The 15,966-nt window shown below is 41.9% G+C and overlaps 2 protein-coding genes across 3 annotated transcripts; one reads left to right on the top strand and one right to left on the bottom strand.

The window, feature by feature from the left end:
- Window positions 1-227: 227 nt before the first annotated feature.
- Window positions 228-5,316, bottom strand: irf2bp1 (interferon regulatory factor 2 binding protein 1). 2 transcript variants are annotated; one of them, XM_047391513.1, is made up of 3 exons: window positions 4,307-5,316; window positions 3,441-3,797; window positions 228-3,149 (listed from the first exon to the last, which is right to left on the bottom strand). In XM_047391513.1, the coding sequence occupies exons 1-2, from the start codon at window positions 5,314-5,316 to the stop codon at window positions 3,485-3,487; spliced, it is 1,323 nt and encodes a 440-aa protein (XP_047247469.1). In that variant the 3' UTR covers window positions 228-3,149; window positions 3,441-3,484. The 2 variants fall into 2 exon arrangements, with proteins under 2 accessions (XP_047247469.1, XP_047247468.1); XM_047391512.1 differs by having other exon boundaries at window positions 3,445-3,797.
- A 491-nt stretch (window positions 5,317-5,807) lies between these two features.
- On the top strand, window positions 5,808-9,607 carry polr1g (RNA polymerase I subunit G). Its single transcript, XM_047391514.1, has 3 exons — window positions 5,808-5,946; window positions 7,498-7,642; window positions 8,387-9,607. Exons 1-3 carry the CDS (start codon window positions 5,862-5,864, stop codon window positions 9,192-9,194), a joined length of 1,038 nt encoding a protein of 345 aa, XP_047247470.1. The 5' UTR covers window positions 5,808-5,861; the 3' UTR covers window positions 9,195-9,607.
- Window positions 9,608-15,966: the final 6,359 nt, after the last annotated feature.

Raw genomic sequence — 15,966 nt, 5'->3', positions numbered from 1 at the left:
CCTCTTAAATCCGGAGGTAGAACAAACGTGGATTAAGCTTTTCTTTAATAAATGACAGTATGGAATGTGATTTTCTACACTTAAAGGCATAGATTTAAACAATTGCAGAACTTGGAAAAAACCTAATTTTGATTAAATATTTACAGCCAAGGCCGTAGTATTAAAAAGGATGTTCTCTGTTAAGCTTTTACATGTCTAAATGCTAATAGTAAAGACACACCAACATACATGTTTCCATCCCGTTTATTGATGGTTTCTATTTTGTACATGAAGCTGCAGTAAAACCAAAAGCTCTACAAAAACAAGCACATGGATAAAAAGAGACTCAAACTGAAGGGGATGCAGATAAAACAACGCCAGGTGACTTCAGAAAGGCTTCAGGTAAAAGGAAAAGCCGTCTGATGGCGATCGAGGGGAACTGATTCGGGTTATCGCTAACATGAGAAAGAGCGTGTTGCCCTCCGACTTCCCCTGAGGTTCCCAGTCGCAAACAGATGGTGAACGTTTTTAAGAAGGCACTTACCGAGGGATTGCATCACGTATCAGTGCATAATGTACTTGATATCAAAATCTTCAAAGACATTCCTCTAAAACAGAGCCAATCTATGGGATATTACACGCTGGACACCATCAGTTATTCCATCCCATCATAGAACAGAACACGGGCTTTTAAACCGATAGGGGCCGATAAAGAAAAGCAGCTGTTTCAATCCTGCTCAATAAAAAATGAAATATATTTTTTCACTAAACATTTACATCCAGAAACATCAAGTTGGGCTAAAAATGACCTTTGGTTTGTGTGTGCATCTGCACTGACGGGTACATACTGCACAAGAAGAGAGAATCGACCCAAAACACAAACTCAGAATAACCCTCGGCTGACGCTGGCCGACCCACTTTAGTTTCATCAAATGTCCATTAATCAAATAAAATCAGAGAAGTGTACAAATAAAATCATCATACGTGGGACCAAAATATTTAAAACTTTTTTTTTTTTTAGGTGGATTCTCCCTTTAAAAGTTTTTTCTAAAGATATGCAATTATATTCCATAACATATTTCAAACTGCTGCTTATAAGACTAAGGGATTGCACATACATACCATAACAGATCCTTACAGTATATAACATTTAACATTCTAGTATAAAATATAGTCCTAGGCCTAACAATAGATATCTTTGAAAATATACATTCGGGGTAAAGCGTAGGCTGGGCTGGAAACCGGGAGTCTGCGGCTGGTTGACGGGTCGAGTCAACACCGTTAACATCCTCCTGTCTCCGAGTCACAGATTCATGAAAAGCAGGCATGAAGAAAACAGAGAGAAGAAGAGAAATGTTGCGACTGCTTATCTGCCCATATCGTCAGTTTGCGTTTAAAGTCAGATTTCTTTTGGCTGGATTTGAAACTTTGTCAAAATGTGACGCCAAACTAGAAGTGGACCTGGCAGAGAATACTGCCCTCCACCCAAAACAAGAGAGCTTTAATCTTTACTGCAGTCAGGTCTGACCCTTCTGATGCCAAATATGAATGCATAGAGATGATGTTTTGTAAAGCTCTAACCTTTCAGTACTGATTTTAGACGACTCAAACATCTCTTTAAAACTTGAATTACGAATGTTTCAAAGGTTTCTTGTTGGCCTTTTTAGTCAACAATCATTACTTATCTGTATCTGGAGCAGAAGTAGCGTCCCATAGTGTGCATGAGAGCAGTCAGTATAAAACAGTGCTTACTATCTTAGCGTTGTTTGTGCTGGTCTCTGTGTGGATTCCCTGAATCCAGGATCTTATTCTCCAATTTCCAAAAGGCTCCCATCGTTTCCAAATCAGGCAGGGAGACGTAGGTTTAATTAATGTTGAAGATAAATCAGAGCCCGTGTGGTTTTTTAGGAGAGTGTAACTTCTTTATACTCTGAGAGCCATAAAATATCTCCAAGCTTTCCTCTACTTGCTTTGTTTAAACCAAGCATGGCAGGGGTGCGGGGTCAGAAAGAGGAGGGTGTTTGTGGTCTCTCCGACACAAACATTACATTTTCATTCAGCTCTGTGATGATTCAGAGAGAAACTGTTGTGGTTCTGCACCTTCAACGCACTAAATGAAGGATGCTTTCACATTTTTAATGTTTAGACCTTAATCGCTTATTAAAATGTGACAAAGCTGTTTTCAGACTCAGAATAATGTAACACCAAAGTTACACATCATCCATTTTTCTTCCCTGTCTTCTACCATGTTGCTGTGAAATTCATTCTTTATTCACTTACAGTTGCACAACACTATAATGTACAATTAATGTTACTGTCGTTTTGTTTCTATCGAGTCCTTTTTAAACTTTAACTTGTCCCTTTTGTTTCTAGGGGATATGGGGAAAGTTTCACAAGATATCCAGAGAAATAATGGACATGTGTGCGTGTAGCTGGGATGAAAGGACGGCCGGGTTAGAAGGCAAAGATGTTTTTCTGAACACGGTTCTTAAACGTTCATGAAATAACCTATTATTAGCCACAGAGAACCTATAAATTAGAATGTCAGCATGTGGACAGGTGCTGTTGGTGTGATCCCAGTATGTTAACTGGACCACGCTGAGCCAAAGCGAGTTATCTGTTTTTACTTGACTTTATGAAACAGAAACAACGCCAAGCACTTGGATCATTACACACGAGGCTATGGAGACATGTTCTAGGTTGATGTTTAGCATCTTTGAATCATTGAGGGTGTTGCTTTAAGCTAAATCAGTCTGCCAACAGAAGCTAGTTACTAACATGGGCATCATCAGTCAGAGTTCCAACTCAAACACTCAATGTTTAGACGATGACGTCTGACGCATCAGCTCGTCTTACAGGATCCGTCACACTTCTCTTCAGGAAAATTGTTTCACCAAAATCTCAGCTGTTCACCAAACTGAGTCTAATTTTTCCTGGATTAGGAATTGTAAGGAAGGTTAAATTTAAATTCATTTTAAATGAGGACAACCAAAACATTTACTCTTTGTTAACTGAGAAAACTGATTTTGATGGGAAAAAAGCAGAGCAGCTTCTGAACTCCGAGTTAGAGGAGTCAGAACCTGTGTCGTGGAGGATTTCTGTTTTTGTGTTTCTCTTCTGGGTCCCTCGGCAGTCCAGTGTAGACATCCCTTATTGTACTGAATCCAATTCTGTAGAAACAAAGACGAAACACATAAATATGACATAAAAACACTCCGAGCACCGAGAAGTAGGATAGAATTTTACTTCATTGAGTTTCTGCTCAAAAACTCAATTTTAACAGTTGAGGAATCAGGACAAAATTAAGGAAAAAATTGTTCCAGAAAAAACCAAAATCTTAAAATTTTAACAAATGCTTTATAATACACATGCAAGTATTCCAAGAACTGGAACTGCCGCCATAGAGGAGTCTGTAACCTAAATGCTTTGTTCTGCACAGGTTTCACGTGTGAAATCATAACCTGCCTGCTGCTGTCTTCGGTCCTTGTCACCATCAGAAGCGCCATCACGTCTCTCTCTCTTTTTTAACAGTGACGTCTCCGCCTCCTCCTCCACTGCCAGCTGCTCCTGCAGCTCCATTCCCTGATCCAGATGCTGGAGCAGCTCCCGACCCTGTACTTGGTCCAGATGCAGCTGCTGATGCAGATCCTGCTGGTGCTGAACCAGTGCCGAGGATAGTGGAGACCTCTCCCTGCATGAAGGCCCATGGAGGGCTGTTGGGCGAGTTGTCCAGCGGGCAGCGCTCTCCGCTGGGGCAGTACACCTCCCCATCTCCCCGTCGGCTTTGAATGTACACTCTGGTGCACGGGAAGCAGAACCTGTGTTTGAAAGAGAGCAGAAACAGTCGTGAAAAAGCAACTGGTTTAAATAATTAGTAAGTAAAGTTTCTTTGTTAAAAGCCTTTCACAGACAAAAGGGTTTTCTTTGAAATCTGGTCTGCTGATCAGGTCTACAGTACAACACATAAAAAAAGAAACCATGTTCTGCTGGTTCTTTAAGAGAGGTAGTTGGTTTTGAATCCAACATAAAATGGAGACATTACAAGATTATCCTCATTCATGCATCAAAGCAACGGTCCTCAATCATTTAACAGGTTCTTGTTCAACTCAAAACAGCGCTTCAAAATACAGACTGTTGGCAGATGTGCTTAAAAAAACAAAAACATGGTAGTTGTTAGTTTTGATGCTTTTAAAATATGAATCTGATAACTTGCTGATTAACTGATGGAATCTATAGTAGTAACAAGAAAGCATTGTTCACCAAATGCTTTAACCCAGTTTACATATTGCAATGCATCTGTAGTAATAAATATAGTAAAAACACAAACCTATGCCCTGGGACTGATGGACACTGGACAAAGTGTGTGTCTTCAAGTCGCTCATGGCACAAAGTGCAGGACAGACTGCTTCCAGTTGGATGGGTGTTGGTGGCAGATGCTGATCCCAGCTCAGAGGCACCATTATTGGGTAACGCAGCAGCAGTGGTGGCTGCCTCGGCTGAGCTGCTGGATCCAAGAGGCTCAGCTCCAGACCTTACTGTTGGGGGGCGTTGCTGTCTGGCTGGAGATGAGGCCGGCTTGGGACTAGTCTGGCTCACGCCTCCAGCCATGGAAAAAGATGAAGAAGATATGCTTGTACTCTTGCTGCCGCCGGTGCCAGACTGGGACTGAGTCTGGGACTTGGGCTGGCTCTGGGAGGAACTGAGCTCCCGCTCCAGCTCTGGAGTGATGAAGGGTGAGATTCCCAACCCGATCCCCAGCTGTCTGCGACTCATCTCAGCCAACACCGGCCCAGGGAAGATCATAGGACCGCTCATCGGTGCGGTCCTGGCGGTCAGACCCGCTGGCATGCCCGTAAGCAGCCCAGGGGGGATTCCCGCAATACTTTGAGTCACCAGATTGGGAGCGATGGCAGCTCCGATCATGTGTCTTCGGTTGCTGCTGGGGCTCTGACGGTTCACCTCTTGATGCGGCTGCCCGTCGCGGTGCAGCCCGTTGGGCGGAACACGTATCGCCGTTCCGCCGCCTTCTCCCCGTCCTGCCCGGTCAAAGCGCTCCGTATGCTGCCTTCCACCGTCTGGTCCGGGCTCTGCTCTCGCTAACGAGCCGTGTTTGTTGGGTGAGGGGCCGGGCGACCTCACGTTACCGTCCTGCATGCCGTGACTCCGTTTAAGTTGGCGGGCGCTTGCTATTAGGAACTCGATCTGATTAGCCCCTTCGTAGTTAACGCAACCGCGACAGACCACCTCGCTGAAGTCCCACACCACGGTCCACGGCATCTTCGGCAGGTCACACAAGTAGCACCACTGGCGCCTGGACGACGAAGAAGGGGAGGACATGTCTGGCTGGCGGGCCACCTGGCACACCTGTTCGGATTCAAACAGCCAGCTAGCACGCTAACGTGCTAACACAGGTTAGCTTCGTTAACCTATTTCGGTTTGACAGGTGTACGCCCTCTCTTTTCTACTAACTCTCCGCCTTAACAGACTCAACACAACTTTAGAACAACATTACGCATTATAAACATAAAAAATTATGTCAAATATTACAGTCGTTTTCGCTCTTTTTCTTATATTTGCTGTGTTTATCCAGTTCGGCCTACTTCTCGCTCCTGTCAACTGTTTTTCCTCGAACGACGCTGGTAGGTTACGTAATCGTTCGAGGGGGGTTGTGGGCGTTGGAGTTTTTTCCCCCCGGTGCGACCAGCACAAACATTTCCATCAAACCTAGAAGTGGAACTACAGTCCGCCTTGACACGGAAGTAGTTCTTGAAGGTCTGGGTTCACTTTGTATCAACACATGTGCATTTCCACCTCAGAGCCATGCGTGCCGAGCTAAAACACTCCACGTTACGTTGTTAGCAGTTTATTTTAAAGCATAAAACATGCCAAAAGACGTTTCGTCGTTATCGAGCGAGGATGAAGCGAATGATGTTGCCACGGAAACAACGGCACAGCAGAACCGAACCGGTAAGTTTCCGATGTCATTTGAACAAAAATAACTGATGGTTTTAATGTTATATATCAGAACAAAAAAAAAAAAAAAGCGAATTACCGACGTTTTTACACGTATGAATATGAATTAGAGCTCATTTGAGATTTAGTGTTTCGGTTATGCGTTCGAAAATGTAATAAACGAACGAAAGATCATTGATTTCCCAGAGGCTCGGCTGTTTGATCTGATTCTAGTCCACAATTAAAGTCTGGAAGTGAGACGTTGGTAAACATCTAAAAGAGGAGTCACCGATTACATAATTCTGGGCCAATCCCAAAGTTTGAAGTTGTTGTATTTCGGCAGTTTGTTTCCATAATTTAATTTCATTTTAGTATAGTTAAATCAATGAATTTTGCATTATAAAAAGTAACAGAAAACTCTGTATGTATTCCTTGATGGAGCATTATACCTGCATATGGGTGGGTATTATACTCTTTCAGGTCACATTAAAACTACAGACTTCAGTGTATTATTTGGGGATTTTATGCGATCCATCAACTCAAAGTAGTAATGATGGTTTTTACAAATAAAGTATGACGTACATTTGTATATAGTGCCTTTTGATTTGATACACCTAAAAGAATCCAGTACAATATCCTTTCCGTGACGGCAACCAAGACATGATCTTCCATTTACACTCACAGGGCGGCCAAAAAGAGCATTAATCAGAGAAGAAGCCAAGAAGCCGACAGTAACTCTGTGGTAAGGAAAAAGCAACTGTTGAAACAAAGCCATACGAAGTCTCTGTGCATTTTGTCACAATGTATGTTGGGGACACAGTAGACGTGGAAGAAGGTCGTCTGGTTAAATGACACCTTAACTGAACTTTTGATCCATACGCAAATTGCTATGTCCGAATACTAACCCTGCACATAATCCTGGAAACATCCTTCCCACTTTGAAACATGGTGGTGGCGGCCCCATGCCGTGGGGATGCTTTTCTTTATGGGGCGAAGGGAAGCTGGTCAGAGTTGATGGGAAGATGGTTGGAGCTAAATACTGGACAATCCTGGAAGCAAAGCTAGAGGCTGCATAAGACTTGAGACTGGGTTGGAGGTTCACCTTCCAGCAGAACAATGGTCCTAAACATACAGAGTTACAACTGGATCATTTAATTCAAACCATATTTGTGTGTTAGAATGGTCCAGTCAAAGTCCTAGACCTAAACCCATTTGATAATCAGTGGCAGGTTCTCAAAATGTATGTATGTCCCCAGAGGTTATTCATCCAATTTTGACTCAGCTTGAGATATGATGCAAAGAAGAAAGGATCCAGATTTCAGCGTCTAGTTGTGCAAAGCTGGTAGAGATAAAGACTGGCAGCTGTAAATGGAGCCAAATGTGGTTCCACAAAGTATGGACTTGCATTTTGCTTGAGTTGGTCTGTTAAACACAATCCCAATAAAAAACGTAGCAGTTTGTAGTTGTAATGTGAAAGAATGTGGAAATGTTTTGGATGGTGTTGAGCCAATGGCTCCTCAACTTTTAAACTTTTATTTATTGATGATTTGCTTGTTTGTTCTGCAGAGAAGAAGACCACAAGGTTTGAGTGTCCTGAGGACTTTGTGTCTTTTTGCCATGTCCCCTGCAGCAGCACCTTGGCAGAGAATCTGAGGAGCAATGAGAACGAGTTGTGGCTCATTAAAGCTCCTGCCAGCTTCGATCCCCAGTGGTAGGTACAGCCCGTGCTCTTTGCATCTGTTTATCACATGCATTCCAACTTTTCTAAGAACTTCGTGTGAAACTAGTTTTTTCCTTGCAGTTTTATCTTTGCGTTGCTGTTTTTTAGTAGACTGTAACGTTAAACTTCCTTTAAATCCCTTAATTCTATTTTTATGAAGACATTATTAAAATAAACCCCAGATGAAGCAGGACAGGAGTTGTCTCTTCTTCATTAGGAAAGTGTCGATTTCATTTCAAATTTATGAGCTATTAATGGTTCGATCTCTAATGTCCACCTCACCCAGCAGCTGATTACACAAAGTGTCCCCCACATTTATTTTCCAATCACAGTATTATATTCCTACAAAAAAATAGGTATTTAATCCAACATGAGTTCCTGGACTCGGTGTCACACCATTGGTACCATTGCTGTTAGACAGGACAGCACTTAGTGTTCCTCTATGACATCTTCTAGAGAGAAGGGTCTTTGCACAGTCTGTTTAGTTGTCCTCAGTGCTGCGCACTTTGTGGACAAGATTTTTATCTGTAAAACAATTCAATATTCCTTCCTCTTTGCAACTGACATTTGAGTTCCACAAAACGTTTGCAAAGCGCTGTATCCAGACACTTTTATGATGCGACCACATCCAACAACAGTTTATTCATAGATGTTGGTGGAAATGTCTGATGTTGATCACAGATTTTTCTGTAGTCACGACTGATTCTGGATCTTGCCTTTCCTCTTATCTTCCAGCTTCAGCGGCATTAAGGTTCCCCTCACAGGTCTTCAGACCCTTAAGGTTCCTACCACTTCCACGAGCAGACCTGACCAGCAGATCTACAGCGTCCTGGCGTCCACCCACTGCTCCGCAGATCTTCACCTGCTCACCAGTGACAGTCAGACATCGGATGGCTTCGTCTTTGCTCCTGCATTTTCTGGCCTGCTAAACATCTGCGAGAGCTACGGAGACGGCAGCACCAACCAGGTCCCTCACATCATCCCTGCCACTCCAGCTCCATCCATACCCCTCGGCCTTAAACAGCGGTTCCACCCCTTCGGCAGTAAGACCCCCACTCTTACCTATGTGGCTGAGAATGAGGCAGACGGAGCTGCGTTCGGTCCTTCGTCCACAACCCTCCGGCCGCTAGTGGTGAAGCGGTTCATAGAAGAGGAGGGCTGCGGGGACGAAGACAACAATCAGGAGGAGGAAGGCAGGAAAAGAAAGAAGAAGAAAAAGAAAGAGAAGAGGATAAAGTCAGAACAAATGGAGGTGTTGCTCAGAGTAAAACGGGAACCTGCTGATGAAATTCTGGACGAAGGGATGACGGAGCTCCAGGAGGGCGATCAACAGGTGGAGAAGATAAAAAAGAAGAAGAAGAGGAAGAGCAAGGAGGACAGGGAACGAGAGGAGGTGGAGGAGGGACTGGAGCCCAGTGTGAGAGTGAAGGTGGAACCCGTTTTTGTGAAATGTGAACCAGTGGACACTTTGTACAGCGACGCAGCATCGGGCTCGGGGAAGAAGAAGAAAAAGAAGAAGAAAAGCAAAACTGAGGAGGACTAATTATTGTTAGGACATTTACCTCTACTTCCCTCCATCGTTTCAAATGTATTCAGCAAGCATGAACTCTTAAATGAGTTGAAGTGATGAAGCTGATCTATTTTGAATCTTTAAGGCCAGTTTTCCTCACATTTAAATGTCAGTGATGTGACCTGAGATGCAGGAAGACGTGACAGGATGGAAAACAGTTCCAGTTCCTGTCAACTCGTGCTGGATTTTACGGCTTAAAGACACTCTGTGTTGAGGTGTTCATTTCCACAACCAACGCCACTGCTTTGGCAGTCGAGCTGATGAAGACATGATAACGAGACGGTGTCACGCTGAGATTTACTGTTTGTTTTTCAGCTGAGGGTTTCAGGCCTGATTTGGAGACACCAACTCTAAAAGCTTTTAAATAAAGGTTTAATATGTGGAAAGAAGTGTTTCTTTATTTTGTCCTACAGTTGGCCGCTCAGACCAACAGTTTCCTTGGAGGAGTGATTTCATCCTGAAGGAATGAGAACCAAAATTGTGTTGTTAGTCTATCTGTGGCCCTTAAATCCAACAACAGCTGGGATGTTAGCCGTTTCCAAAGATCAGAATGATTTCTGATGCTGCGACGTCAGCCAAAGCTGTGAGTTTATTTCCACAAAACCGAGCTCTATTAATCAGATATACATTCCAGAAGTATTCGCAACCTTTGAACTTTTGGAGATGAGTTTAATTGTTTAAAACTTTTAAATAGAGTGGTATGTATTTGGATTAAAGTCCTCTCTGACACGCCTAAATATAATCCTTAACCAACCTTCTTCACACTGATAGTCCACCTGTGTGTAATTTACCCTCAGTATAAATACAAAGATTTGGAGCAATTTGTCTTTAGCCCCCTTGAGTTTTAGGATGTGTCTCTACCAGCTTTGCACATCTACAGACTTCCATTTGTTCTCTGGCTGAAGATCAGTCAGATTGAATGGAGAGCATCTGTGAGCATAATTTTTCCATCACGTAAATGTACTTTGATCTAAAGCTCTAAAGCTATGCTGAGGACTATGTCCACATGTTTGCTGTTTCCTCCTATTGACTTGCTTCAAACTGCAAACAGGAATTCTGATGGGCTTCTTTCAACCAAAGCTTTCTTTTTGCCACTGTTTCATAAAGGCCAGATCTGTAGACTGTCCTGTTTTCTTCAGGTCTGCAGTTTGTCCATCATCTTTCCATGTTCAGATGATGGATTGAACAGGGCTCTGTGATGGTTCCAAAGCCTGGGTATTGTTTCATAACCCAACTGCTTTAAACGTCTCCAGAACTTTCTCCCTGACCTGTCTGCTGTGGTCCTTGGTCTTCATGATGCTGCTTCTTCACTCATTTTCTCTTACAAACCTCACAGCAGCTGGATTAATGCTGATGTTAAATTACACAAAGGTGGACTCTATTTACTAGTGAGGTGACTTCTGTTGGCAGCTGATTGCACTGGAGTTTATTCAGGGGCATCAGAGTAAACACTTGAAAAAAACTCACAAATTATAGGTAAAAACAAAAACTTCAAATCCGCACAACATTGTGTCTATTACAAAAATCCTCACTTCCCAATTAAAGTTTGTGGCTCTAATTTCAAGAAATGTGAATAAATTACTGGGGGTATGATTACTTTGTTTCCATATTTTTAACATTTGATGCAATGAAACTTTCTTTTTGAACAAAACAATAAAAGACATCATTTTCCTCACAAACCGAAACTATGCAGGCCAGTTTTCACAGTTTTACTCATCTGCACAACATTCTGGGATTAACCTAGAAGAACATAAAATGATTCACTTTTTGTTTCCTCTGCAGTAGAGAAATCTCTACCCCGACAGGAAGATGGCGCCAGAGTCCAGACTGTGGGTCAAATGGATCAGTCTGCACCCTCTGAACAACCTCTCACCTTTTCATCATTTCTTTTAACAGATGTGATGAATTTTCTCTCTGAGTCTGAATGCACAAAGGAAGGATTTGGACGTGTTAGGTTTTGAGGCGGCTGGCGATGAATCATCAGATCTTTATGACACTGAGGTGAAAAATTTCAGGCTTGGCTCTGCATCCCCCCTCCCTCTGCTCCCCTCTCCTTGCTCTGCACCGCAGTATGGCTCTGCTTCCTAATGAGCTCGGGCACCTCTGGTGCTATCACAGCCTCGCCATCTGTAGTACCCCCCCTCTGCACATGCTGCAAAGACCCACATTTATGCTTCCAGCCTTGGAAGCACATTCATTTGACCAGACATTGGTGCACCTTGCAGCTCAAACCTGCAGGGTTTTGTTGGTTTAGCTGCTAGCCACTAAAGCAGAAAGCCACAAATGTCAGAGGGTGGATAAAGAGTCTCTCTGTGAGTCAGATATGTTGCCAGAGTTTTGTGTATCCTTGCAGGTATGCTGAAGATGTGTGAGATTTTATTTTCCCCTGTGCTTCAGTATTCAGGTTTGAGGGTCTCCCTGCATGTTGTGTAACTGTCTGAGCTCATAGCTTATGAAAGAAAAAAACTTTTTGTGTTTTTTTTAAATATCTTTTACATCCTTCGTATGTGTCAGCCATCTTATTCCAATTACAACGATTTTTTAAACCATTCTCTAACTGTTCTTCCACAATTTGGTAAAGTAGAAATAAAAACATGTCAGATTTCTTTTTAATTGAAGAAATTGAAGATGTTTGAAGAAAAATGGGTGCTAAACTATAACCGTGTCCCAACCCTTGTGCTGAATGGTAGAAGGTGGACTCTGTAGAACCTGACTGCATGAGGAGGTAATTCACTCATTTGATTCAGTTGCGTTGGACTTTGGACACATCCAGAGGTTGCAGGACACCTGCCCTTGAGGACTGGAGTTTGACACCCTGTTTAAAATGCTTTCTGAAATGGTTATGAATACCTGCAACCTTCAGTTCTGTATTTTTTATTTTATCAGATCAAAAGAAAAAAAGATTGAAACCATTTCAATTTGCAGACTTTTAAATGCAGCTACATTAACTTCAACAAAACTCTATTTGGTTTCTGTGCATTTAAACTTTTTAAATCTGCCAGGAACTCTCTGAATATTCTCACATATTTTAGATTTACTGATATTAATTCTGCTAATGCGACACATTAAACTTGAGCCTCTTACTGTTCTTCACCTTTCTGCTATTTCTTCTTTTTCTGTCATGAATTTTAGTTCTCTGCTTGTACAGCATTGGGAAAAAAATCAATTTTCAAAAAAGAAGTCTGTAAATTGTTTTACTGCAATACTTTTCAGTGTTTACAAAATTTGCAAAAATTGCAAAACAAAGAAAATTTAAGATATAATTTGAAAACAAAAAAACAAAAACATACTTAACGTGGGTTTGGCTTTGCATGTGATGATGTCACACCTTCACATTTTAAATCTGTTGAAAATGTAAAAATTTAAACTACCTTCTCGCCCACAGTTTTATTTGCAAAGGTAGACTTTACATATCAGAATGGATGCATTTCACCTGCTTTGACTCAGAATGCAGAAAGCACCGAGACAAACTAATTCACTGAAGCTTGTGTTTAACCTCCTGTATCTCCTACAAAGAACAAAATAACCTGTGCAGATTTTGCCTCTGACAGTCGACAGAATGACGTCCAACAGATCTTAATGTTACAGCCTCACTTACTTTCTGTTTGAGGCTTAAATTCTTTGCATTTCTGCTTAGCTGTCTGATGTAAATTGTGGTACTGCAGGCCCTTTCTCTCCTCCCCCCTGTAGCCAAGAAAAAGCTGGAATAACCACAGCAACCAGGGAGGCAGAATTTTCCGAGTGTCTGATTCTTGTATTGCAAGGAATAAAAGTGAAGTTTAACATACAGAGGTTGAACAATGAAACTGAAACACCTGGTTTTGGACCACGATAATTTATTAGTATGGTGTAGGGCCTCCTTTTGCGGCCAATACAGCATCAATTCGTCTTGGGAATGACATATACAAGTCCTGCACAGTGGTCAGAGGGATTTTAAGCCATTCTTCTTGCAGGATAGTGGCCAGGTCACTACGTGATACTGGTGGAGGAAAACGTTTCCTGACTCGCTCCTCCAAAACACCCCAAAGTGGCTCAATAATATTTAGATCTGGTGACTGTGCAGGCCATGGGAGATGTTCAACTTCACTTTCATGTTCATCAAACCAATCTTTCACCAGTCTTGCTGTGTGTATTGGTGCATTGTCATCCTGATACACGGCACCGTCTTCAGGATACAATGTTTGAACCATTGGATGCACATGGTCCTCAAGAATGGTACGGTAGTCCTTGGCAGTGACGCACCCATCTAGCACAAGTATTGGGCCAAGGGAATGCCATGATATGGCAGCCCAAACCATCACTGATCCACCCCCATGCTTCACTCTGGGCATGCAACAGTCTGGGTGGTATGCATCTTTGGGGCTTCTCCACACCGTAACTCTCCCGGATGTGGGGAAAACAGTAAAGGTGGACTCATCAGAGAACAATACATGTTTCACATTGTCCACAACCCAAGATTTGCGCTTCTTGCACCATTGAAACCGACGTTTGGCATTGGCATGAGTGACCAAAGGTTTGACTATAGCAGCTCGGCCGTGTATATTGACCCTGTGGAGCTCCCGACGGACAGTTCTGGTGGAAACAGGAGAGTTGAGGTGCACATTTAATTCTGCCGTGATTTGAGCAGCCGTGGTTTTATGTTTTTTGGATACAATCCGGGTCAGCACCAGAACATCCCTTTCAGACAGCTTCCTCTTGCGTCCACAGTTGATCCTGTTGGATGTGGTTCGTCCTTCTTGGTGGTATGCTGACATTACCCTGGATACCGTGGCTCTTAATACATCACAAAGACTTGCTGTCTTGGTCACAGATGCACCAGCAAGACGTGCACCAACAATTTGTCCTCTTTTGAACTCTGGTATGTCACCCATAATGTTGTGTGCATTTCAATATTTTGAGCAAAACTGTGCTCTTACCCTGCTAATTGAACCTTCACACTCTGCTCTTACTGGTGCAATGTGCAATCAATGAAGACTGGCTACCAGGCTGGTCCAATTTAACCATGAAACCTCCCACACTAAAATGACAGGTGTTTCAGTTTCATTGTCCAACCTGTTTTAGCCTAGAACATTAAGAGGTGAATTAAGATCATCTCTGACATTGTGAAGTTTGAGATGTGTATGAAAAAAGTCAGACATTGATTATAAAGTCAGATGTATTTTATTTATTTCTTAGAGGACTTCTAGCATTTTTGGTCCCAAATATCTGAGCAAACTTCAGAGTTCTTTTCAGATAAATTTAAGGGTTTATTAATGTTGTAAATTTCTTACTTTACAATGTCAGATAATTTCTTAGTCTAACATCATAATGTTATGCCTTTAATCATGAAAATTATTATTTAATTCTCAGAAAGGTACGACCTCAGAGATTATCCAAATTGTTTATAATTTTTGTTTTTTTTGTGGAACTTTTCTTCTCCATGGCTAGTAATTCATTTGTCTTGTATCTGCAATGGCCATAATATTCTATCACATTATCTCACAATGAAAAACTGTATAAAATCCTCCTGAAACACGTCAGAAGGTTTGAGCATCCAGAGAAAAGTATCTTTGAAACATCCCTGTGTGAACAACCTCTCTACATTGTTCAGAGTCCTGGGTCCATTGATCTGCTCTCTGCAGTACGTCGCAGGTTTTCTATGGGATCCTTTGGGAAAGGAACAGACCCACAGCATTACAGGCCTTCCACTATACTTAACAGTGGGAATGAGGTGCTTTTCGGCCAGGTCCACCTGGAGTGTTAGTTGCAGATAAGCTCTGTCTCATCTGAGCAAAGCACAGAGTTCCAGTTAAAATCCCATAAGCATTAAGTTAACTCCACATGTTTATGTTTGGGATAGTAGGACAGAAAAACTCTCCCAAACAACTTGCTAGCATCTAATGGTTGTTATGGAGACGTGGTGCCACTCTCTTCTACAGTTCCCTAACTGTGGGCTTTGGAAATGTTTTACCCCCCACCCACCCACCCACCATACTGCCTCCAACCTAAAAATAAACACACGTGTATTTCTTACTTTAACTGTGTTTGTTTCCAATTTTAAATAGCGGCCCAAGTGAAATTTACCTCTGTGTCACATATTCATACCCCAGGGAAACAAGAACTCGTGGACTATTAATTAATTGTTCCTAGAGACTTGGACAACTTAAAAAAGTTAGTTTGCTTCAGTAAAATTTGTTTCATAGTGATTGTTATAAGTATTATTATTTTTTGTTATTATGGGTCTGGTGATTTAAACAGTTATTTCTTTTCTTTCTCTATTAATATATCTATTAAAATAGGTTGGTTTTCAGTGTGAGGTTGAGCTACAGTAAAAAAAGATGAATTTATTTTAGGTGTTTTTACAGACTAACCATGGATGCTGTGAAATGTGGATGATGCAAAACCTCCAAAGTGTTTGAGTCTGATTTAAAAATTATAAATGAACAATTTATCAATAAAATCATTTATTTTCTAAAATGTTTCTTATAAAAGCACAGTTAAGAGAAAAGATATTAGAATTTCCTAATATTACAGTTTCTATAAGCATCTTTAGACACCTGTTTAAGTAGCAAAACCATCGGTCCACATTGAACTCGGACAGCATATGTGACGTACAGGGTAGCTGAACCTGTATTCCTATGCTGGATTGTGTGTGTGTGAGTGTGTGTGTGCAGCTGCGTGATCATGAAGATATGTCAGATCCATATCTCATTTCTGCCACATTTAGAGCCTGCTGTCAGCAGATCATCAGATGAAACAAACAGCC

This window comes from Girardinichthys multiradiatus, chromosome 18 (assembly GCF_021462225.1).
Source record: "Girardinichthys multiradiatus isolate DD_20200921_A chromosome 18, DD_fGirMul_XY1, whole genome shotgun sequence".
Classification (NCBI taxonomy): domain Eukaryota; kingdom Metazoa; phylum Chordata; class Actinopteri; order Cyprinodontiformes; family Goodeidae; genus Girardinichthys; species Girardinichthys multiradiatus.
Note: the sequence above shows the minus strand (reverse complement) of the source record. Positions and strands in the feature narration are given on the sequence as shown.

What these genes read in the sequence shown, in the direction of transcription:
- polr1g (XM_047391514.1), top strand. Translation starts at nt 5,862, where the DNA reads ATGCCAAAAGACGTTTCGTCGTTATCGAGCGAGGATGAAGCGAATGAT. An exon ending in GGCACAGCAGAACCGAACCG is followed by an intron (nt 5,947 to 7,497) that starts GTAAGTTTCCGA and finishes TTTGTTCTGCAG; the next exon opens with AGAAGAAGACCACAAGGTTT. An exon ending in GCCAGCTTCGATCCCCAGTG is followed by an intron (nt 7,643 to 8,386) that starts GTAGGTACAGCC and finishes CTTATCTTCCAG; the next exon opens with CTTCAGCGGCATTAAGGTTC.
- irf2bp1 (XM_047391513.1), bottom strand. Translation starts at nt 5,316, where the DNA reads ATGTCCTCCCCTTCTTCGTCGTCCAGGCGCCAGTGGTGCTACTTGTGT. An exon ending in CCATCAGTCCCAGGGCATAG is followed by an intron (nt 3,798 to 4,306) that starts GTTTGTGTTTTT and finishes TTTCAAACACAG; the next exon opens with GTTCTGCTTCCCGTGCACCA.